At 47.2% G+C, this 23,031-nt stretch overlaps 1 protein-coding gene across 2 annotated transcripts in view; it reads right to left on the reverse strand.

The window, feature by feature from the left end:
- The window catches only part of AUTS2 (activator of transcription and developmental regulator AUTS2), a 1,118,812-nt gene that overhangs the window by 83,522 nt on the left and 1,012,259 nt on the right, over positions 1–23,031 (reverse strand). For both annotated transcript variants that reach the window (XM_068565582.1, XM_068565581.1), the window contains exon 6: positions 361–412. In XM_068565582.1, coding sequence (XP_068421683.1) covers positions 361–412 — 52 coding nt within the window. The remainder of the gene's footprint in view (positions 1–360; positions 413–23,031) is intronic.

The following is a 23,031-nucleotide window of genomic DNA, read 5'->3' on the forward strand; positions in this document are numbered from 1 at the left end:
AGTCTGCAGTACAAATCAGCGATTTATCGTTCTCCAACTGCTGGGTAGTTGATACGTAAGAAAGTTAAGGCATCTTGAGAACTATTATTCTCCATTACCACTTCCTACATTAAATGAAAGTCGCACAGACAGTAGTAATTTCTTAGTCAAATCAATTTAAGTAAGGATTCAATGTACTCTTTTAAAATAAACTGTTTTTGGATGCATCACAAAAGCACACAGATTCTGTCTCAAGCAAAAATACAAATCATGAACCGTAGCTCCAGAATGAAAAGGGAATGACCACTGTCCTTTATGCTTTCATCCCAACAACGGAGCAAATAGAAAAATAAGCTATTGCTCGGATTTAAGGAGTCTTACCTTTGTTTACAATAACAGTATTGAAGAGTTTTTCAGAGCTGGCATCTGAGGCCTGCAACACAAGAAGAGGAAAGAAAGCATTACTACTGTCATTAATTTTGTCATCACCATCATCATTACGATTATTTTAAATCAATTTTACTACGTTTTAGAAAAGCCTAAAAAGGAAAGTGGCAATTTCCCCCAATCCTCCATAAGGTGGTGCTGGTTGACTGCGTGAGCCAGACCTGCAGTGCAGCTATTTGCTGAGGGAAGAAAAAAATCTGATTTTAACAACATGTCCTTATTAGACATATTATCTGTGCAAAACATATTTCTATGAGATGATACACAAAGCAATTCAGCTCATTCGCATAATGATTTTGCAATTTCATTGACAGATCATTATTTTGGAAACAGTACTTTTTTTGTATTTGCAGACATGCCATATTTTTCAATTTTCTCTCACAAACTAGAAATGCCTATTATTTAACGCTAAGCTTCTCCTCACTAAAAAGTGTCAACCAGCACTCCCTGAAATTCATTTTTAAAGATTTATCTGATGACCCCAAGATCCCTGCCCCCTGTGGTAACCAGGACGACCTTGGTGTTGAAATGAAAGCCAGCCGACCTGCCCAGCAACCCGACACTATACACACCATCAGCATTATTTCCTTTCCATTTTCTAGAAATCACGTCTGCTAATTATTACAGTGGCTCCAGGAACGTGAAATAAGCCTGTTTAAACAGCAAGAATACAGGCAATTTAAATTATACACTAATGTTCTGGAAAATCAACATGAAGTCTGTTTGGAGAAAAATGCTATAATGTTTCAGAAGCACTGTATTTCTAGAACTTGAAAAATTAAAAAATAAACTTAAAAATTAAGCAGCTCCATTATACAGTAATTTGATGATGTACATGCATTTAAAGTTATAATGGCTATATTATATTTATGCTCTTCTTGCTACCCAACCCTTGTAAGAAATCACCGGTCTTCACACTTTATGCACAGAAATGCATGTTTTGACAAAGCGAAGCAGAGAACGGTGAATAAATCTAGAAGAAATATAAGAAATAGCGTGCGGGGGAATCTGAAATACAACATATTCAGACTCTGGAGCTGGCTTTTGGGGACAAAGAAGATATTCAATTTAGTCTTTTTGTGTTATGTTGATAAAGATGAGATATTCCCGAGTGTTATCTGGGGAACAAGTTCTAGTTCTCAATGCAAGTGATACAGAAAGACATAAAATATTGTTATGACTATTTTCCCCTTTATTTTAATTCTAATCTGCCTACTGTAAGCGTGATTCCAAAGATTAATAGATCAAGAAAAAAATGAATGTATAGTATGTGCAAAACAAGTGTTGAACTCTATACGTTTATACATAAGCAGTTTAAAATAAAACAAATCCTTGATAGATGTTTCCTTTTATTTTGCATGAATAAAAAATATGCTGAGGGCCTTCTTGACATTTTAAACATAATTAAATAAAACTGCATATTACAGTAGCTTTTCATAAAAATAAATCACCAAAAAAGTGTTGCATGGAGGGGGAAACAAGATATGAATTAAACAAATCAAGAATATTGAGTTATAGAAGCAAAAATTACAGGAATAGTGTTGTTATATTGTAATATTAAGTGAGATGTCTAGGAACACGAGTTTCCCAGCTAAAAACTTGGAGATAAGAGCATTTCACCATTCCTTGATGAAAAAGCGTCTCTTAGTTCAAACTGGAATGGCTACGGTAAATTCATGGCTTAAACTACAGTTGATATTTTTAAAAGGAAAAAAAAAGGGGGGGGGGCTGTTAGTTAATTCATTCTACCAAATTGAAAGAACCCCTGCAGATTTGGGGACTACCTATTAAAATGAGCCTAACTGGCCCAAAGCACTATAGAAACAAAGTACTGTACCGTCAATGCAAAAAGCATGGGTAAGGAGAGGAAAAGGTTCTTGATCCAGCTTTTATTTGCACTTGGGGTATGTGTGTGTGTTAGAGGGGGAGAGAGAGAGAGATCAAACTGGACAGAAGCTGTAGGTGAAGAGGCCTTCTGGCTGTCTTGCACACCCTCCTGTGCCACCCTTGTCAGCTCCACTGGGCTCCACACCATATTCTCAAGTAGCCAGTTAAGTGATCCTTATGTTTGAAGCGAACTTAGAGGATGTGATTATACGATGCCAACCGGTAAGTTATTAAGGAAATGAGTCTGACAGGATATTCAGAGTGACTTAGGAGTAATGCTCTCCAATAAAAGCTTTTCCAGCCCTTTAATTTTCTGATACATGTCACAAAGCCGTTTTGTAACTGGGAAGGGGAAGGGGGGCGGGGGTCCTCAAAAAGGTCTCCATGGAAAAACACCCAAAAGAAAATGACAGCAGTGGGACTTAGGCTAATCATAAAATGATCTGGATCCCTTTTTCTCCCATCCAGGTGGTTACAACTATGGCTGGCCACTGTCCTGAAAAGTCAGAAAAGAGCTTCTCAGCCAAAGTCTTAAGCAGGAACTACAAGGAAATTCTTTGCTTTTTCTCGATGAACTTTCAAATTCAACTTGTGCTTTAAAGCATTTGTACAAATTTGTGGCTTCTTGGATCTTAATCTTTGGGGTGTTTTCTTTGTCATTGTTTTTTAGGGAAAAGTGTGAAATTCCTTATATTACCTGGACCATTTTCCTGGCTGATTTTTTTTTTTTAAATCAGGGACGACTAATGGAAAACGTGGTGAGCCAAGGGTTAGCCGGTGAGCACAGCTTTTCCTTCTCTCCTTTCTTAATACGGGGGCACCTTTACATACTAAAAGATCTTTAGATTTTGCTCGCCATTTCACTTCATCCCCCTCACTCGGTTTTGGAGGATGAGGGCGTGAAGTGGCTGCACCTAAAAATATTAGAAAAAAACAGAGCTCTCTTTTGGCTGCTTTTTATTTCGGGGGGAGGTAGAAGCAGATTTTTTAAAAAATACTAAAAAATTACTAGACACCGTAGTTGATGTTTAAAGAAAAGTTAAATAAGTCAAACAGACTGAAGAAAGGAACACAGAGAATGAGGAAACGAAGAAAAGCCTTCCGAGCAGACAGGAGCGAGACGCGCGGCCGCTCGGGTTCGAGGTCCACCTTAATTCCCTTCGGCCGCGGATCCCGGGCACGGCCCTCTGCACCCGCGCGAGGAGGGGCTTTCCAACAAGAAAAGAGAAACCTCCTCGAAACTTAAGCGCGAGTTCTTTCCCCAGCTGTCGCGATCCCGAGCCCAGATCTCCTTTCGCTTCCCTTGGCACCGCGTGCGGGCCAGGATCCCGACCTCGGCGTGGGGAAGCGGTACCCCGGGAAGCGGCAGCGAGCGCAGCGCCAGGGTCTCCAGCCCGAGCGGGCGCAGGCCGCGGCCCCAGCCGGAGGCAGGCGGAGCCCCTCGGGGCGGGTGGCGCCGGGGCAGCTCCGGTCCCCGGGCACGACCGCACAGCTCCGGCCGCCCGCGCCGCCGCTCCCCGCCCGAGCCCGGCTGGCCAGGAGTGGAAAGTACAAAGGCGGGCGACCGGGCCGCGGAAGGAGAGAGGGCGGCCGGGCCGGCAGGAGGGAGGAGGGATGGGTGGCGGCGGGGTGCTCGGGCGCGCCAGACCCGCCCCTGCCACCCCTGCCCGCCGGCCCGGCCGCCGCAACAAAAGACCCCCGACCCGCCGCCTCCCTTTCGACCGCGGGAGGCGAGCGAGGGAGCCGCGCCCCCAGGGCTGCATTACCTGATAGCAAAGGGTTAAGCGGTCCTGTCAGCCCCAAGTTCATGGTTTGGTTCCTGAGCAAGGCTCACGATGGGGGATCGTCAGAGACCAGGGGGAAAACCAGCCAAACACGGAGAAAACGCCCAACTCCGACCGGGCTCGGTCCGCGCCAGTCTCTCCTTCTTTCCAGGCGAAAGTCTGAAAGCGGATGCACGCGAACCAAATCCGTACGAACGCCAGCTCCGGGGCGGCCGAGCGCCAGCGCCGCGCACACATCCAGCGCGGCCGAGGCCAGGCGGGCAGCGGGCGGCCGGGAGGGAGCGCCCGGCCCGCGCTCGTCCGCTGACTCCCGGCTGCTCCTGAGGCGCGCGGGGCCGGCCGGGCACGGCAGGGACTCGAGGGGCGTCCCGGGCGGGCCGGCGGGCGGGCGAGGCGAAGAGGAGCGGCCCTTAGCCGCGGCCGCGGCGCGCAGAGCTAAGAGCGAGGCGGCGGCGGCGGCGACAGGACAAAGGAGACCATGTGCGGAGGGGAGGAGGGAGAGGGAGGAGGAGGAGGAGGGCGCGCAGCGGCGGCGGCTTCTCCCCGGCGGCCGCCTGGGGCTCCCCGACTGCCGCTCCCGCCTCTCCAGCAACACCGCGGGCCGACGGGTCCCGGTCCAGCCGCCGCCGCCGCCGCCGCCGCGGCGCTGGAGACGCTCCGGGAGTCTTTATTCGGGGCCGATCTCGCCGGCGCGCGGCGCGGGCGGCGCTGCAGCGTCCGGGGCGCCGGGCGGGCTGCGCGGGGTCGGAGGCGCCTCCCGGCCGGAGCTCGAGGGCCGGCGGAAAGCGCCCGGGGCTGGCTCGGCTCCGGCCCGCGCTCCGCTCGCGGGCGCCTGCCTCTCCCGCCGGCTCGCCGCTCAAGTGAACTCCATCGGCGGCCGGCGCCGGCGCCGCGGGCTCCCTGGCTGGACGGGTGGCGGGAGGGGGCGGCGGCGGCACAGGGGGCCCTCGCGCCGGACTTCGCTCCCGGACTAAGCCGAGCGCGCCTCCTCCAGACGCTCGCAGCTCTCGGAGCGGGACTTCCTCGGCGCGCGGAGCCCGAGCCGCCGGTGCCGCCGCCCCTCCTCCGTCCCGCCCCGCGCGCCCCGCCCCTCACCGCCCCTTCTCTCGGCCCCGGCGCCGGGTCGGCCCCGCGGGGGCGCAGTCCCCGGGCGCAACTTCGACAGCTGTCGTTCCCCCCGCGGCTCGGGCCCTAGTTCCCCACGGCCGCCTTCTCGGCGGGCGGGCGCGGCGGGAACTGCAACGCTCTGCACCCTCCCCGCGGTCGTCGCTTCCAGTGCTGCGCCGCGGCAGGGAAAGGCCACTAGGCCCGCGGGCTGGGGTTGAGTCGCCACTAGGCCGGTCACATCTGCACAGAGCAGGCTCTCTGGACGGCTGTGAGGGCTCAATGAGAAAGTGATGTATTTATGCAAACCGCCTGGCACATAGTAGGTGCTCAATCCAAGAGTAATAAGTACATTGTTGAAAATGGAGTGGGGTGGTCAGAGTCTAGTATTAGAAAAAAAAAGGTCTTAATCTAACCTTATCCGCACCTGATCAAAAGCTGAATGCAGTTTGGTTAGGTCTCAAGGATAACAGTGCATGAACTGGCCGTTTACAAATCCCGCCTCCCCTTAGTCTTCAAATCCACTGACATTTATACACCTCACATCAACAAAAGTGGAGCTGGTTGCCACCATCAGATGTAGGGAAAGGATTAAAGCAATGCCACAGCCTCACTAAATGCGCAGCAATTATTATCATCCTAACATTTATCATCATTGTGTTCTCTGGCGCCCAGTGTAGCGCCTGGAAGGAGGGGGCTGAATGACCACAAACTTGGCCCCTGGTGGGTTCCCCTGAGCAAAACACTCCCACCAGAGCACCAAATCTCCCATCTGTCCAGTCTGGTGGGCCCCTGGTCAGAATTCTGGCCTCCTTTGTCACTGTCCCAACCACAGAGGCCCTGCAAGAGTACCAGGCCATACATGGGGGTGAGGAGACCCTCTACAAACACCTGGAGTTTTTATTCCACACCTGCAGCTTGGCAGGGTCTCTCCTTGGTGCACAGGAAAAGTTGCTGAGATTGTCCCAGCACAAGGCAAAAAGGCAAGCAAGGCCTAGGTTGCAACTGGGAGGGTTCTAGGGTAGAACAGGCACACTGGGGTGGGTGAGAGCTCCTGATTTCCCTTCAGTGCCACTGTGACCTGGAGCGCAGCTGGGAAGAGAGGAAAGGGACAGGGCTGGGAGAGATGTACACCACATACAAATGACATGGAGACTGGTTTCAAGCAATAATGTCCATTCCTCACCTCTTTGAAGATGAACATCCATCACTGTTTGATTTCATGGCACTCTTGAAAAACCTCTCAAGGGGAAAAAAGTAGGTGCTTGCTGTATGGCATAATTTTTTCCCTTTAACTTCCAAATACAATTAATTTTGGAAATAAGAGGCTCTCCCTCTCTAGCTTCACAACACCCCACCCCATCCCAAATGGTAGCTCTATGTGGGGTTTCTAAAAAAAATTCTTTTTAAAGATTAGGTAAAAGAGATTTTTCTCTAACTTGACTCCCTGGGTAAATCAGAAGAAAAGAGAAATCAGAAGAAAAGGTGCCTCAGAAGGTGTGAGTTTGAAGCTGGATTTTCCAATTGCTTACAAGATGTCTCAAAAACCAGCCAAAGCCCTTGAGCCAGGGAGCATTCATTCTGAAGCTGTTTCTACAATACCAAGATAGCTCAAAGGCAAACATTAAATTTTCAAGAAAAGACATTTTAAATGTTGTTTCTTTTGGAGCAACCAAAATGGGACAGTTTTCTTATCTTGTTCGCTAATAGAAATCAATATTACTGGGAAGAAATTGCCAGAGCTCCTACCAGGTCCTCTACAGGGTAAACTGAGACGCACAAAAGCATGGGCAACTTAGCTGACCAACTCGAACCACCGCTTAGGCCTCTAAAGTGCTGTCATCAAGCAGCATTGCTGACGCTTGCCACGCCTTGCATTAGACTGTCATCTCTGATTATCAGGGATTAGACCTCAGATGAAAGTCTGGGAGAGATCTGCATGTGTCTCTGTATCGTGATTATCTGTAATCGGGAGGAATGCAGAACCGCCAAGAGCTGAGCCTCTAGAGAAGCCACAGACTTGGCCTCTGCACCACTGCATCCATATTCAGCCCCCCTGTACCCCTCCAGCACCCTTCACCCTGCCACAGTGCCCACCACCACTTTGCTTCATTTCTCAGCCTCTCACCAGACACACAAATGAGTCCATTCTGATTGGGTTCCAAGTTGCTCTATTCCCCCTCCTTTCTGGCAGGGAAGGAAGCAGTGTCAAAACTGGAAGGGAGAAGCTACAGGACAGCATCAGAAGTAGAAAGAAGTCAGAAAGAAAAAAAAGATCATCCATACACTCGGTGACTGGAGCCTGGTCAGAGATCTGACTTGCAAGAATCTAGACTTGTTATGTTTTTTTTTTTTTTTTTCCTTGAGAAACTTAGCTTCCCTTTATTGGAATTTTAATCTACAGATTACAAAGTCAAAGGCTGGCAGCCACTGTGTCTGTTATATTTAGAAGGTTTAACATACTAATCACTAATGGCTTCTTACTGTCACCTTCAGCCTCTGAACCAGATCTAAGAAGGGCAAGTCTTACAAAGGGGAGGCCCTAACGAAGCAGGTAGTAAGAATATGGATTCAATGGTCTTTCCAGTGTTAGAGCAATTATTTCAGAAGGAATTTTTTTTTCCCTTGGCCACGCCATCTGGCTTGCAGGATCTCAGTTCCCCGACCAGGAACTGAACCCGGGCCACGGCAGCGAAAGCCTGGAATCCTAACCACGAGGCAACCAGGGAACTCCCGACAATTTTTAACATATGACCAAAGATCTTAGGCAACTCTATGATTAACTAGCTGAATTTTTTTAAAAAGCTAAATTAAAATATGGAGACTTCTTCCTCAATTCTCAAAATATATCTAAAGATAAAGATAAACTAGGTTTAAAAACTAATGGAAGGGGCTTCCCTGGTGACTCAGTGGTTGAGAATCCGCCTGCCAACGCAGAGGTCACGGGTTCGAGCCCTGGCCCAGGAAGATCCCACATGCTGTGGAGCAACAAAGCCCGTGTGCCACAACTACTGAGCCTGCGCTCTAGAGCCCGCGAGGCACAATTACTGAGCCCATGCACCCAGAGCCCGTCGTGCTCCGCAACAAGAGAGGCCACCACAATGAGAGGCCCGCGCACCACAACGAAGAGTAGCCCGCACTCAACGCAACTAGGGAGGGCCTGCACACAGCAATGAAGACCCAATGCAGCCAAAAATAAAAACAAATAAATAAATTAAAAAAAAAAAAACTAATGGAAGTTCTTCTAAATCAATCTAAAATGGCAGTTTTAAAGCTTAAAATATGAAATTTGATTCAATTTGTATCACTAATTACCAGACTGAGACTAAACATTTTTTGGTAAAATATTTCGTATAAGTTCTGGTCTTGTCGAGTACCTTACATAGAAAAAGTTTATTAATTTCGAGGTGTTCTCCCTCATAAATATAACAAACTTCAGGTACTCCCTAAAAGAACACATGCTGGGTGATTCTTGGGGTGGTTTAAAGGAAGAGGAAGTCTTCACAAAAAATTTCCTCCAGTTTTTCTATGTTAAATTATGTAGTTTGAAAAGACCAGGAAAGGGGAGTAATAACACATGAGTTCTGTCTCCCAACTAGCCTTGGGAAAGATGTCACCCCACCTGGCTTACTTCTATGTCTCCTAGAGGATCTTTTCAAATTCTATAGCTTTTTAAGCTTTGAAAATATGTTTCTATTTGTTCTTTTGGGAGAGGTTAAGAGCCAGCATCTGGTTGCCATCATGGCCCTGTCATTTCTGAGCCAGGAGACCTTGGGCAAATCTCTTCCCTCTCCCACCTCAGTTTCCTCATCTGTAAAATGAGGTGACAACAGTAACTACACTTTATAGGGCTGTTGTCAGTAACAGCCCCCCAGCGCTTAGTAAGCGGGATATACGTGTTGGCTACAATGATTAAAGATGACACTCTTACTGTGATTACCGCGGAGACCAACAAATAAGAGTATGTTCTGGTATGGCTGCAATGTCCATGGCCATGCCTTCTACGGAATTCCCTCAATGCAGATCACCACAGTGATGATGAAAATAACCACATGAGCATCAAAAGTGACACCGATCCCCAGAAGTGGTGACAGTGGTTTGCACCACCTGTACTAGAGTAGAGAACCCCACCTTCACACAGGCATTACTGCCAACAGTTCCTCCAGACAAGGTCCGAACCTGGATATTGAATATTGCATAGCCTGGGTCACATAATAAGGCGGGAGGAACCGGAATAATGTGGATCTTCTTAACAGATTATAAAGTCCAATCATGAATCAAGCAAAACGTTATCAGAGTTTGAAAGGCTTTAAGACGTGATCCACCTCCTAATGGTGAGGGCTTCAATTTCTTAAAACATAAAATAGCAGGCATCCCAATTATGTCATTTTGACATGCTAAACTGTAATTTCCCATTTAAACAAGCCCACAGTTTTATCTAGAACCATACAAATGGTTTCTTACTGGTGCAGAAGCGTGTTTTGGTTCTTGTTCCTTTTCTTGGTGTGGGATACCCACTACCTCAATTTGGTTTTGAATTCAACCATATAAGGACAGTGTCTTTGCACCTCTATTCACGCCACAGCCACGGCAGAGGTATAAGGAACAGACGTGTGTCTGGAGACAGAGTCCAGCACTTTCTCATCTATCTGTGAGGATTTAATGCGAGCTTGTGATAGACCTTCTTTCTGAACCTACCTGGCTTCTTGCGGATATAATTCACATCTTGGGAAGTGTTTATGTGCGGTGTATCCCGCACGGTACTAGGAGGCCTACCTCAGAAGATGCTTGATGAGAGAGAATGGCTGGCTGGCTGAGGTTCTCCCGTTCTTCTGCTGAAGCTGCGGGAGCCTGACAAGTGTTTGGGCACCTGATGAAGTGGAGGGAGACTCGGGGCAGAAGACAACTGCTGAGAAGCCCAGAGGGACCTGCAGTTTGACTGTGGCACCTGGGGCTCCCTACCCATGGCAGGTGACCAAGAGCCTCGTGTGGAGAACTAAGTCAACAGGTTACTCGCCCCCAGGAAGCAGGAAACTCCCCAGCGCCAAGCTTGTCCTGTTTCCCACCTCTGCGAATTCCTGACCTTCGACCTTCCATGCTGTCCAGCCCAGGACATGAAAACTCTTTTGGGGTCGCAGGGATTTCGCCCGTGCAGGCCAATTCATTTTGCACTAGAGATCGTGATCTCCTCCTCTAGTGATGTACGGTAGTCAACCCTAGGTGGGCTTAAACCCCTCTGCTCAGGCCATCTTTAAATGGCAGGCTCATTACTTATCACTCTGAAAGGAGACTGCAATAGCTCACGCTCTTACTGCTGTAAAGCAAAGGCCTCTACCATTGTGTGCCTGTGTTGCTACAATTGATCACGGGGCTGCAACAAGAGAGAAGTAAATAAACTGAACTGGGTTAGTTTGTGATGCATACGACTGAGGTGCAGGGGGGCATAAATATTTTCCAAGGGTAGAAGTCAAGGAAAAGAATTTTACTTTCAAACTTCACAGTGTACTATAAACTACAAAGGGGAAAAAAGTATAAAAAACCATAAAATATCTCTTACCAAATCAACATTAAAGTATTAATATTCAGAATCTGACAATCCCACAAAGAAAGGCAATGAAAAATAAAAACGCATTCAATCTCTGCTCGTGTCACATCTGGCATCTTACTTTTCAATGGCATCTTACTTTTTCACAGAAGTGCACAAGAGCAGGATGACAGGGCCGTGCCCCCCTGGTGCCCACCTGGGCTTGGTTCCCTCCTCCATCAGACCATTCAGCACTGATGGGTGTTTGTGATTTGGGGTCTAGAGACCTGCATTCGCTACGGAGTCCACGCTCCCTGAGGACAGGTACTCACCCTGCCCTAGTTACCTGCTTGAATCTCCAATACCTGGCTCCTCTCACTATATTCGCACAGAAATGGGGGTGGGGTAGGGGGACCAGAGGTAATTAAAATGAGAAATTGTGTACAAAATGTCTGCATGAACTAAAAGGATGGGTAGAAGAAAATGTGTAAATAAGTCAATGAAGATGATACAGCGAGGAAAGTAAAGCGTTAAGTTGAAAGGAAGATGCTTTTGGTGAGGCATTTCCTTTAGCTGTCTTTGCCGCTTACTGGATTTTATAATTCATGGTCCCTGGCCCGGTGGTTAGGGGTGTGGGCTAGACATTAGAAGGAAGTAGGCTTGAATCCAGTCTCGATCAAGATAGCTGGTTCATCTTGAGTTGTTACTTAACTTTTCCTAAGCCTCATTTTCCTCATCTGTAAAATGGAGCCAGTAATAGAATTCAACCCTTGTAGAGTGTTGTTGAAAACATTAAGTAACGAAACACGATGCAACTTGTTGTTGTGCTTTTTATATACAAGGAAGACTGGTTAGGAGGGCCTGTAAACTGGAGCCAGACATTTCTCTGTTTGGGGGCAACTGAGAGGTAGTTGGTCTGGTGGTTAGAAGCATAGCTACTGGGCTTCCCTGGTGGCACAGTGGTTGAGAATCTGCCTGCCAATGCAGGGGACGTGGGTTCGGAGCCCTGGTCTGGGAAGATCCCACATGCTGCGGAGCAACTAGGCCCGTGAGCCACAACTACTGAGCCTGCGCGTCTGGGGCCTGTGCTCCGCAACAAGAGAGGCCGCGATAGTGAGAGGCCCGCGCACCGCAATGAAGAGTGTCCCCCACTCGCCGCAACTAGAGAGAGCCCTAGCACAAAAACGAAGACCCAACACAGCCAAAACTAACTAACTAAATAAATAAATTAAAGAAAAAAAAAAGCATAGCTACTGATGATGGAACTGCTGGGTTCAACTCCTGGCTCCTCCTCCACTACCGCCTATTAGCTTTGTGACTGTGGACAGATTGCTCCATCTCTCTGTGCCTCAGTTTCCTCATCTGTAAAACAGGGCAGTAACAGCACTTACTAGTATTACAGCAACTGCTGTGAGGGGTGAATGAATTACTGTGTGACAGCATCTGGAGCAATACCTTGTCTTCCTTGGCTACAAGCCATCGAGGAGTAGGTATTCTTAGTTTTGGGAAGACTGGCTGACAGTGGCCCCTCTTAGTTTCAAAAATTCAGGTGGTCAAGCACCTACTCTTCTAGGGGGAAAGTAAAAAAGGTCCTTTATGGTGCAATGTCAAAGGTGGACTTGACAGTCATCTCTAGTGGACGGATGGGCTGTAGGCTGAGGGAAGGGAGGACCGAGTCGGGGGAGACGGGGCTGGGGCTCACTCAGGACACAGGGGCTGTCACAGCCCCCATATGTGAATTACGAGCTATAGGAGAGGGGCCCACCAGGGAAGGCAGTCCCTGTGGTCACCGGTAGGGGCGCAGCTGTCTGTGTGTCAGCAGGTGCACTAAGTGGCCTGTTAGAAAAGCTGCTGCAGAAAACGGGGGTTGCTGGGGAACCAACCATGTTTCCCAATTCTCTCTGCAAGAGGCATCTGAACCACTTTGGACTGAGTCAGCTCCCCCAAATTTTTAACAGTTCCAGGGAGAGACAGGGGCCCTTGAGAGATCCTCCGCACATGGACACGAATGATTCACACGGATATCGAGATAGGACCTCATGTGGCCTCTCCAACCATTTTTACCATTAAAGTCGCACCAGGTACACTTATAATTTCAGTTAAGTTTTGCACTAGTGGGAAACTGTTTTTCTGTGTCTCTGTGAGGATCCTCATTTCTAGCTTCAGTTAGTCCCAGGGAAAGACTGTTGCTATACTAGGCCTGGGTCAGGCTCAAAATATGATTCTAATCTTCGTTTTAGGGCCTTGAAATGAAAGGGAGGGAGAAACCAACCAACGAACTAGTGACTCCAAGACCAGGAAAAGACAGAGGCCGTAAATTATATACTATGATACCACTTACTGCTTCTAAGATTCAGCCTCTCGTGAGGTGCTGCCATACTTGCCTATGTAACGTATATTTTTCAAAAATGTTTACAGTAATTATGTCATCTGCTCTGACATCAACCCTGTGAGGTAAACAGAGAAATTGCTATTCTCCTCCGTATTTCAGATGAGGCAACTGATACACAGTGTGTAAGTACACCCTTTGGAAGTGAAGGAGTCAGGATGATAGCAGAGATCTAGCAGGTACATCCGGCCCCTTCTCCACTGTACCGGGGTCTACAGTCCACACTACTGGTGGATCTTGATTTCTTACTCGGTTGGCCAAACCTGGATTCCACATACCCCCAATGCTGAAATGCCAGTTCTAGATCTAAGTCAAAATAAATTCTGATATCTAAAATCTAGAGAGGTTTCAAGATCCAGAGGGTCATGGTAAAGCTGTTTGGGCTGTGTGAATACTACTAGGATATGTGAGTAGTTTACCTGAATAGGTTTTGAAGTTTGAACGATTACTTACATCCCACATTAAGGTCATTTGTGAAAGGAACACGTGAAATGGTGGCCAATCCCGTGTCAGCACTTCTTTCCCTCCAACCTTCTCTCAAGGGGTTTGCTCTCTTTTCCTGGAAACACGTTACCTGAAAGTATTAATAATCTCTAGCATACTGGAAATTTCTTTCCTCCATCTATACTTATGTACATGGACCTAACAAAGCTTTGTGCTTTCATTTTAGCTTCATTGTAGAGTATCCTGATGGTCCAAATATTTACTTGCAGAAATTCTTGTTGGGTAAGAGCGAAACATTTGCTTCTACTGTTTTGGTGAATCATACAGTTGCTGGGGTACCAGGTGGGCAGCTAGGATGTCAAAGAATCCCCTTGGCTTAGCTTTCCTGAAAGCATTCATATTGACCAATATTTCTAATTTTTCACCCTTGTTCGGGTCTCAGTTTTCCTCCCTGTCCCTTCCACACTGTCAAAATGGGGTGGGAAACTCGAACATGGCCACTCCAATAGCCTCTGTCTCTGTGGCTCTATCCATCAAACGAGCGTACTTTGCCAACGGTCAACTGCCATACAAACGCCAGTTGCTAGGATCATTCACTGCAGTTACATAGGGTGAGGGCAAGCCTGCAGGCCTGCGAAGACCTGCGAACTCCTCTCCTCTCTGGTCCTGTACAGTCTCCATTTACAGACCTTTGCTGCAAATTAATTAAACCAGCAATTTCTTCTTCTGCTCCAAACTACAGCTTATCTGGAAGGTTTCCTTAGGGAAATATATCCAAGACAATGTCTGACAGGCATTACCTGTTCCTTGGTTCACCTCTGGACACTGTTATTCCTTTAGGGGCACAAATGTCCTCAGTGGGAATAAGACACAGTTTTGGAGAGCAAAGATTCAATCCCTTGAGGGCCACGACTGTGCCCTTACGCACACATCCCACCCCACCATCGTCACTCCCCTAAACATCTGGAGTGTACTCTCATGCCTTACATGTGGTCAATAAACAGTGTCAGATCAACGAGTCAATGAGTGAATGACCATATCTCTGCCAACTAAAACAGAAGAGAAGGAAGACATTGTTTCAAAAATAAACTGTAAAGTCCTTTCCACAAATTGCCACCAGTTTAGCTTTTCATGGAATATAGAAACCCATCATCATAAGGCTAACAACAGAGCACATTTAAATTCTCTTGAAAATTGATTACTAATTAAAATACTACATCGACCACTGAGGTTGCTACTCTCTCAATGTGGCCTGCGGTAATTCTATACGTGCAGGCTACTCTCCCATGGGAAGGTGGAGCTTAAGCCCTCTACCCTGGAATCTGGGCTGGACCTGTAACTGTTTTGAACAGTAAAATGTGGAGGAAGTGGTGTTCTGGACCTTCCGAGCTTGTTCAGGTATTAAGGAGAACTTCTTCAGGTGTTAAGCAGCTTCTGCTTCCATCCTCTTGGAATGCAGACACCATGTGGTGAGGAAGCCCAAGCAAGCACACATGGAGGAGAATTAAAGCCATGGGACCAAAGACTTAGCTGAGTTCCCAGCCAATAGCCAGCAACAACTTGCCAGCCCTGGGAATAAGCCTCTTGGAAGTGGCTCCTCCAGCCCCAGTTGAGCTTGCCTTAGTTGATGCCATGTGCAACAGAGAGAAACTGTCTTTGAAGAGCCCTGCCCAAACTGCAAAATCGTTAGCAAATAAGTAAAACTGTTGTGTTTTAAGCTATTAAATTTGTAGTTTGTTACAAAGCAATTGGTAATGGACACAACCATCTAAGTCAGCGCCAACATTCAGAAAAAGGAAGATGAACACATGCCAGGATGAGACATATGACATGAGCACCACCTTTGCTTTCCAGCCTCTGCAAGGGAATGACAAGGACCCTGAAGTTAGAGAAAGAACACTACTAAAATAGAGATAAATAACGGCAACCGAAAAATCCTGAAGTAAGAAAAATCACTGCCAAAATAAGGAAAAGTTTTCTATTTGATAAAGTAGAAGAAAACTTAACATGACAATGTTAATGAAAGAATAAATCTGAAATCCCCCTCTCCTTTTGGAGGCTGCGAATGTTTGCAAAACTAAAAAGTCTTTAGTAATCCCTGCTTTTATCTAAAACAGATTGCAGTTTTAAGCACAGCCTCATGAAACTGCAGGTTCAAAGGAACCTGAAACCGAATTAGCATAAAATCTGGAATTCTCATTTCCACCAAATGCACAGCTGCCATCTGACAGCTCTGCTGTGATTTCGGTTTCAAATAGAAACTGAAAGTAGCTGAGGTGGCGTGGCACACGGGCTCCGCGCTTCCAATCCTCGCTCCTTCCACACCGCTCACACATTCAAGGGGGTCTCAGAGGTCCACCTCAAACCTTCGGTGATGAAGCAAACCCCCTGTGTGGCAACCCACCCATCAAAACTAGTGGGGGAAAAACCCAAAGCCAGGAATGGGTTTTAAGTAAGGAGGGTTGGGGGTTGCCCATATATATAATATGAATACTTTGCTAATATTTTCAGGAGTGCTAAATGTTTTTTAAGTAAATTCCCGCAAAGCAGAGTGAATCTGCTAGGACAGAGTTGGTAGGGGGAGGGGGAGAACCCTTTCCCGGGTTTTGCATCACAAACGCCAAGACACCCACACTCCACACACTCAAACTTAAATACCAGCAGGTACGTTGATTCTCTTTCATGATTCATTTAACACCCTCTCAGCTTTCTCCTGAGGCAATGACAACTCTAAGCAACTCCATTTAATTCTGGAAAACCCAAGGGGGGTTGCTTTTCCTACTGCTGAAATGCCATCACCTCTGGGACCAAAAGTTACACTTCTTCGTATAGGGAAAGGGGGGAAAAAAGATCCTATGTGCCTGAGCCCCCTGAGGAATACAGGTGCTACGGGAGCATGTTCTCACCCCTGGTAGAAAGGGTGGATTTGCCCAGAGCCATCCCAAACGTCCTCCTCTGATCCCTGTATGATCAACTGCATGAATCCAAGTGACAGCTGGCGGGGCCGCACTCACAGCACATGAAAAGCAGGCTGCAGGCCTGCGGGGGAGCGAGAGGCACGGCCCCCTCCTTCCCCACTTGCCTCCCGCCCGCCCGCCGTCTGGGTCCTGCATCCGCCACGCCCCACCCCCAGCCATCTGCTCCTGACCCAGGGCAGGGGTGTTAACATCTCCGCCAAGGCAAGAGATGGGGATGGGGCCTGGGTGGACGGCGAGGGTGGTCCTTCAGGGGCCTGCTTTTACCCAGGTTTGTGCCTCCTTAGAAGTTAGTCTACTGTTAGCGTACAACTTTTCGTATTCTCCAGGAGAAAAAAAAATGTAGTGAGCATCTGGTATTTACACAGAATCTTAGAGGGAGTTGACGGATTTAATTACAAGTGTTAGCAAAACAGGAAAATTGTAGCCAGGCTTTCAAATAGCCACTCGCCTATAAGTAACAAGACTTTCCTTTGTGCTGCTGGTAAAGAATGCAATTTATTTTCCTAGCGATGAGTTTTCTTGGAGAGGGGGAGGTTGATAAAATTACAGTTGTTGGCTGGTAGCTTTTACTTAAATTTATGATGTCCTTCTTATACAAAGATCAAACTGCAAACAACATTCAACCAGGCTGTGTGCTCTGGGTTGTTTTTTCATTCCCACTAGTGGTGATGGATGGATTTTCTCTCTGTTACTAGTGCTCACTTAGAGCTGACAACATGTATTTATGAAATGACTGGTGGGTTTAAAGATACAACATAAGGCCAGGAAAACGATTACAAATAACTAGCCTATACGAGGATTACAGAAATTAGCTGACCGTCATTGGCAGCAGGCTCTGGTGAGTTTTTTTAAAATCAATTTATTTATTTATTTATTTATGGCTGCGTTGGGTCTTCGTTGCTGCACGCGGGCTTTCTCTAGTTGCAGCGAGCAGGGGCTACTCTGTTGCGGTGTGCGGGCTTCTCATTGCGGTGGCTTCTCTTGTTGCAGAGCACGGGCTTCAGTAGTTGTGGCACGTGGGCTCAGTAGTTGTGGCTCACAGGCTCTAGAGCGCAGGCTCAGCAGTTGTGGCGCACGGGCTTAGTTGCTCCGCGGCATGTGGGATCTTCCCGGACCAGGGCTCGAACCCGCGTCCCCTGCGTTGGCAGGAGGATTCTTAACCACTGCGCCACCAAGGGAAGTCCCACTGGTGAGTTTTAAAAACTGGTTGCAGGGCTATTGCAGACCATTACAGGAGGTTAGGTGTCAAAAAATACTGTACCGAATTAGCAAAGTCAGGAGACCTGGGTGTTAGAACAGGCCCGTGGCACCTAGTTTCGGCTTTGGGTAAGTCACTGAAACTTCTGTTCACCATTAAAATGCATACAGGTTGCGATGAATCATCTCTCTCTTGCTCTTTTCCATATATAAGATCTTGTGATTGTACTTGATCTAATATCTAGATTATAAACAGAGAACAGTATCTGTGCCAGCAAAGAATATTTTCCTCTTTCCATTTTCTTAGAGGTTCCGTTATTAATTTCTAAGGAGGGCACACTGTTTGACATACCTTTTCTGGGGCGTCCCACTCTCTTGGAATTTCCTGATAGATCAGTGAGATGTCAGAAGTATGCTATGCTTTACATTTCATCCTTCCAACTGGTAAGTACCATTTAACTTTCTCATCAAAACAATCAAGGCACAAGTGAGCCTCTCCAGCTCTGTGCCTCTGTCACTTGGTACCACGTGCTCATTAAACACATTTGTCAGCTTTGTGTTTTAAAAGCAAAACCAAAAGGGTTAATGTGTCATCATGCTCTCTTTAATCTGAAATCTACAGGGAAAGGACTTCAGAAAGAAAGGAACCCCCCCCCCACACACACACACCCTCTCCTTAACCACCCCTTACACACACACACGTCAGAACACTGCACAAGTGGAAGCTGGCCTTTGTCTTCCTCAGGCTGTTCTGAGCCAAGGCAATGTGCAGACCACATTGGGAACCAATTTAATCATTTCTGACTTCTCAACAATCAAATAAAACAATAAATAGCCTGAACTGGGCTCGAAGGGGAAGAGGACCACATGTATTTCCTCTCAGGAATTTTTTTTTTTTTTTAACATGAAAGTTTGGCTTGAAAAGAACTTCTTGCACAGACACATGTGGCCTCAATAGGATGGATCTTTAACTGATGAGACAGATTCCAGATTCAGGCACACAATATCAGGATTTAAATCCTCAGAATTTGGTAATGGAAAGTTTGGGTCACATTAAGGGCTGTGGGATCCAGGGATAAAATTTAGTTTTGAATTAGCCTCTTGGGCAGCCCGAGCACTCCCCCTAAGAAGCACCATATGTCTCCGATTCTACGTCATTCCTTCTTTCCTGGTACTTCCCACTTGATGGACCAAAAAATTCCTGGCTTTAGACCACTTCCCTGTGTATTTATTGTTGACTCCCACCTTTGGAATTACTCTTTTTTTTTTTTTAAGCTCTCTTTTAAAATAGTTCCTGACTTTCTGTTTTGAAAAACTTCAAACTTATAAGAAAGATGAAAGGATGGTATGAATAATACCCAAGCCCCTTCATTTATATTCCCTGATTGGTAACATGTTACCACAGCTACTTTACCTCTGGCTACTCTTGAACTGTATTAAGACACACACACACCATGGAATATCTGTTTGCTATTTACTTGTTTAGTGTTTGACTGGGGGAAAGGCAAACTCTCGCCACTTTCCTTCTAGTGCTTTCCTCACGGGTGCTAACCCGAGCGGTTAGCATTCAATGTAGCACCTAAAGCGGACAGGGCCGTGTTTACCAGTGCACACTGTCCCTGTGCGTTGAAAGCCACGTGTGTTAGAGGTCTGCACACGCTTGGTTCTTCTTTCTGCCTCCAGGACTTGTGATGACTAAGCTCAGCCGGGCACCCCTGGAAGTTGCTCTGGGCTTGGTGGTCAATCAGTGGTAAACTGGGCTAAGGGAAAAGGAGAAACCTACTTCTGCTGGGAGCCTAAGGCGTTACCTTCTCTAACACAGACTGCACAGAGGATTGTTTGGGGTACGAGGGATTCACCCCACTAAAAATAAAGTGGTATTTGACTTTTCCTGTCATTGTTTCTTCATCTATAGCATGGAAAGTATACTGTCCCTGTCTCAGAGCGGTTGAGGATTAAATTAGCTAGAACAGCACCCAGCCCTCAACAGAGGTAGCGATGATTAATTCTGTTATTACTGTTCCTCACATGTCTTGTTCCTTTAGGTATCACTTTGAAGGACAGCTAATGGGCAAGGCAAGATCTTGACATACCTATGGCTATGTTAGCCTCTTAATCCCATCAAAACCTTTCCTTAACTCTAATAGTTTGTGGTGTACAGTATGATTAATTTTTTGACAGTATACTAAAGTCCATCCATTCAATAACGACTTTTACTGAGTATGAATGATGTGCCAAAAAAAAAAAAAAAAAGAACATGTTATTTGCCTTGGGGAGCTTACAATTTAGGAGAGGAGAGTAGACAAATACATGCCTAAGGAGGCATCAAGAAAAGTGACCTGCGGGAAAGAGCTTCGCCCAACAGGAGAAGGCGGTGAAACGAGGTGAAGGTGGGTGGGAAAAAGTACTGAAGAGGCAAGGAAGCAAGGCAAAGGGGGGAGATGCTGAGGTTTCCAGCCTGGGGAACTAGCTACAGCGAGGAACACGGACACGGCGGGTGCTTGCAGGGAACTATAAAGAAACTGCTTTGGACAAGATGAATCTAAGATACGGTGAGAACAGCCCAGCAGTGGTCAGAAATTTGGGACTGGAACACAAGGGGGGAGGGGGCTCAGAATCACAGATGAGGGGAGGGTGTCCTCCACAAAGAGATGAGGGAATGTGACGGCCAAGAGCAAACTGTGGGGTGGGAAGAAACAGAACCAAGGACAAGAGGCAGACAGCATCCGTGCTTCCTGGGTCAGGGAGGGAGCAGGCGAAAAGGGGGACTCAAGAAAGTATCACTAGAGAACCAAGGAAGGGCAAGATTTCCAGTAAGGGGGGCGGGACTCAAAAATGGCCAGTGCTTTAGAGATCTTGGAGGACAAGGACTGAGGAAAGACAGCTAGATTGGTATCTGAGGAGGTCGCTGGTGGACACCAAGAAAATTGCAGGGGAATGAAACAGAAGCTGGATTACATATTAAAAGTTAATAAGTAGGGCTTCCCTGGTGGCGCAGTGGTTGAGAGTCTGCCTGCCAATGCAGGGGACACGGGTTCGAGCCCTAGTCTGGGAGGATCCCACGTGCCGTGGAGCAACTAGGCCCGTGAGCCACAACTACTGAGCCTGGGCGTCTGGAGCCTGTGCTCCGCAACAAGAGAGGCCGCGATAGTGAGAGGCCCGCGCACCGCGATGAAGAGTGGCCCCCGCTCGCCGCAGCTAGAGAAAGCCCGCGCACAGAAACGAAGACCCAACACAGCCATAAATAAATAAATAAATAAAATTTTAAAAAAGTTAATAACTAAATGAAGTGGTAAGAAAATAGAGGCAGTTAAGTACAGACTGTTTTTGAGAAACGTAATAGAGAAGGACTGTATAGAAATAGAAAAGTGCACATTTAGGCCACGAGTCTGTTTTCAGCTGTCTGGAGAGGAGGGCAGGAATCTGGCCCATCACCCTTCAAAATACCGAGCGCAATTTAACGTGCTCTCGCGCACTCACTCTTCCTCCACGTATATATGTATCCCTGCATCCCTGCCCAGGGATACAGACACACATATGTATATATGTGCTTTTCTATATATATTCCATATATATATATTTTTTTTGTTAAGGAGGAGTCATTTATGCCAAATCAGTAGTAAACTATCCAAATGTCATATAATACTTTACATTCATAGACGATTTTGTCCACGAGAAGTAAAGGAAAGCACAAGGAGAAAGAAACCGTGATAGCATTACGGGAGTTTTAAAACATGGCTACACATCCTTGGACACTCTCCCATCAAGAGGTGGGGTCTCCATCCCTTTTCTGTGGCTTCTGCCCTCCATCTCCTGGATGCTCACATTCTGGAAGTGTCCTCTCAGGAGACCCCTCCCAGCTGCCATTCTGTAGAAAGGCCTGGCCACGTGGGCAGAGCCTGTGCAGGTGCCCCCGATGGGTGGACCAGCCCAGCGCAGCTCGCCTGAGTCATCCGCATCCGGATGGGTGAGTGAAGACATCCCTGGATGATTCTCATCCCCAGCTATTCAAGCCACCCAGACACTGTGGAGCAGAGACAAGCCACTCCTGGCGGGTCCTGTCCAAATTCCTGACGCGCTGAATCTGGGAGCATAAAAGGGCTTTGCCGTTTTACACCACTAAGTTTGGGGGTAGAGAACTGGCAGGGACTTGAGTGTGGGTTTCCTGCTTTGCATAGGCCTTTCCCGTAGTCAGGTTGTTCATTTCAGAGGCTGCTTCCGTGACTTGGCGGGGGTTGGGGGGGGTGGGGAGATGGGGGTGGTGAGCAGCTTAAGAACCGGATAGAGATTGCCAATCTGAATCGTGGGGCTCAGGAGGTGTATCAAGTCACATACGGGGAGCTCTTACTATGTCACTTTTAAGAGACTCAACAAACGCAAAAAAAAAAAAAACAAAAAAACTTGGTAAATATTTTCCATAACAAAACACAATTGGTTGCAGTGGGATCCAGCTCTGTTCTTCATTAGTTACCCTTCACTTGTCAGACAAGCTCCATATCTCACTGAAATCTACGGTGGATTCTTTATAGTTTGTTGGGAAATGTGACTATACATTTCCTTTATACCGCATGCTTTCTTGAGCCTGCTTTTAAATCTACAGTACATGCTTTGCTCCCCTTTCCCACAGGAGAAGGAGCTTCAGCTTCCAAAGAGAGGTAAAAACAGGTCACAGCAGCCGCTTCTGAAGGGGCTCGGGGCGGAGGAGGTGGAGAGGGCCAGGCTGCCATTATCAGTGGCTACCAGGTGCCCCAGGATCACGTTAGGTGATAAAACACTTGGCTGACACCAGAAAAAAGAATCATCACTCCTTCTCCTCTACCCCACCCTCACTCCCTCTTCTTTTTTTTTAAAGGAGGCTTTTTACCCTCATTAAATGAAACCTTATCTCTGAAAGACTGCAATCCTCAGCAAATGACAAGTGCGCCTAATCTCATTTTCTGACAAGCGATTCTGACAGCACCTTCCTTTTGATTTCTGAGACATGTAGTTAGACATATATTAACCTGTCAGTCATCATCCCGAGGAAGAATAAAAAAAAGAGAGAAAGAAAGAAGTGAACATTTGTGAATACGAAGGGGAGACAAGAGGCTATGACACCTATTTTAACGGATGCATGAACATTCCTTTCTCAGGCACTTCCCTCCCCTTCCGGGACATGGAACATCCACAGAGGGGAGAAGGAAGCCTCCCAACCAAGGGGCCTGTGGAACAGGCAGAGCCAGTGTTTCAGGTCATGTGGTCCAGTGGAAAAGGCGTGTGCTCTGGCATGAGACAGACCAGGTTCAGATCCCTGTCTGG

This window comes from Eschrichtius robustus, chromosome 16 (assembly GCF_028021215.1).
Source record: "Eschrichtius robustus isolate mEscRob2 chromosome 16, mEscRob2.pri, whole genome shotgun sequence".
NCBI lineage: Eukaryota > Metazoa > Chordata > Mammalia > Artiodactyla > Eschrichtiidae > Eschrichtius > Eschrichtius robustus.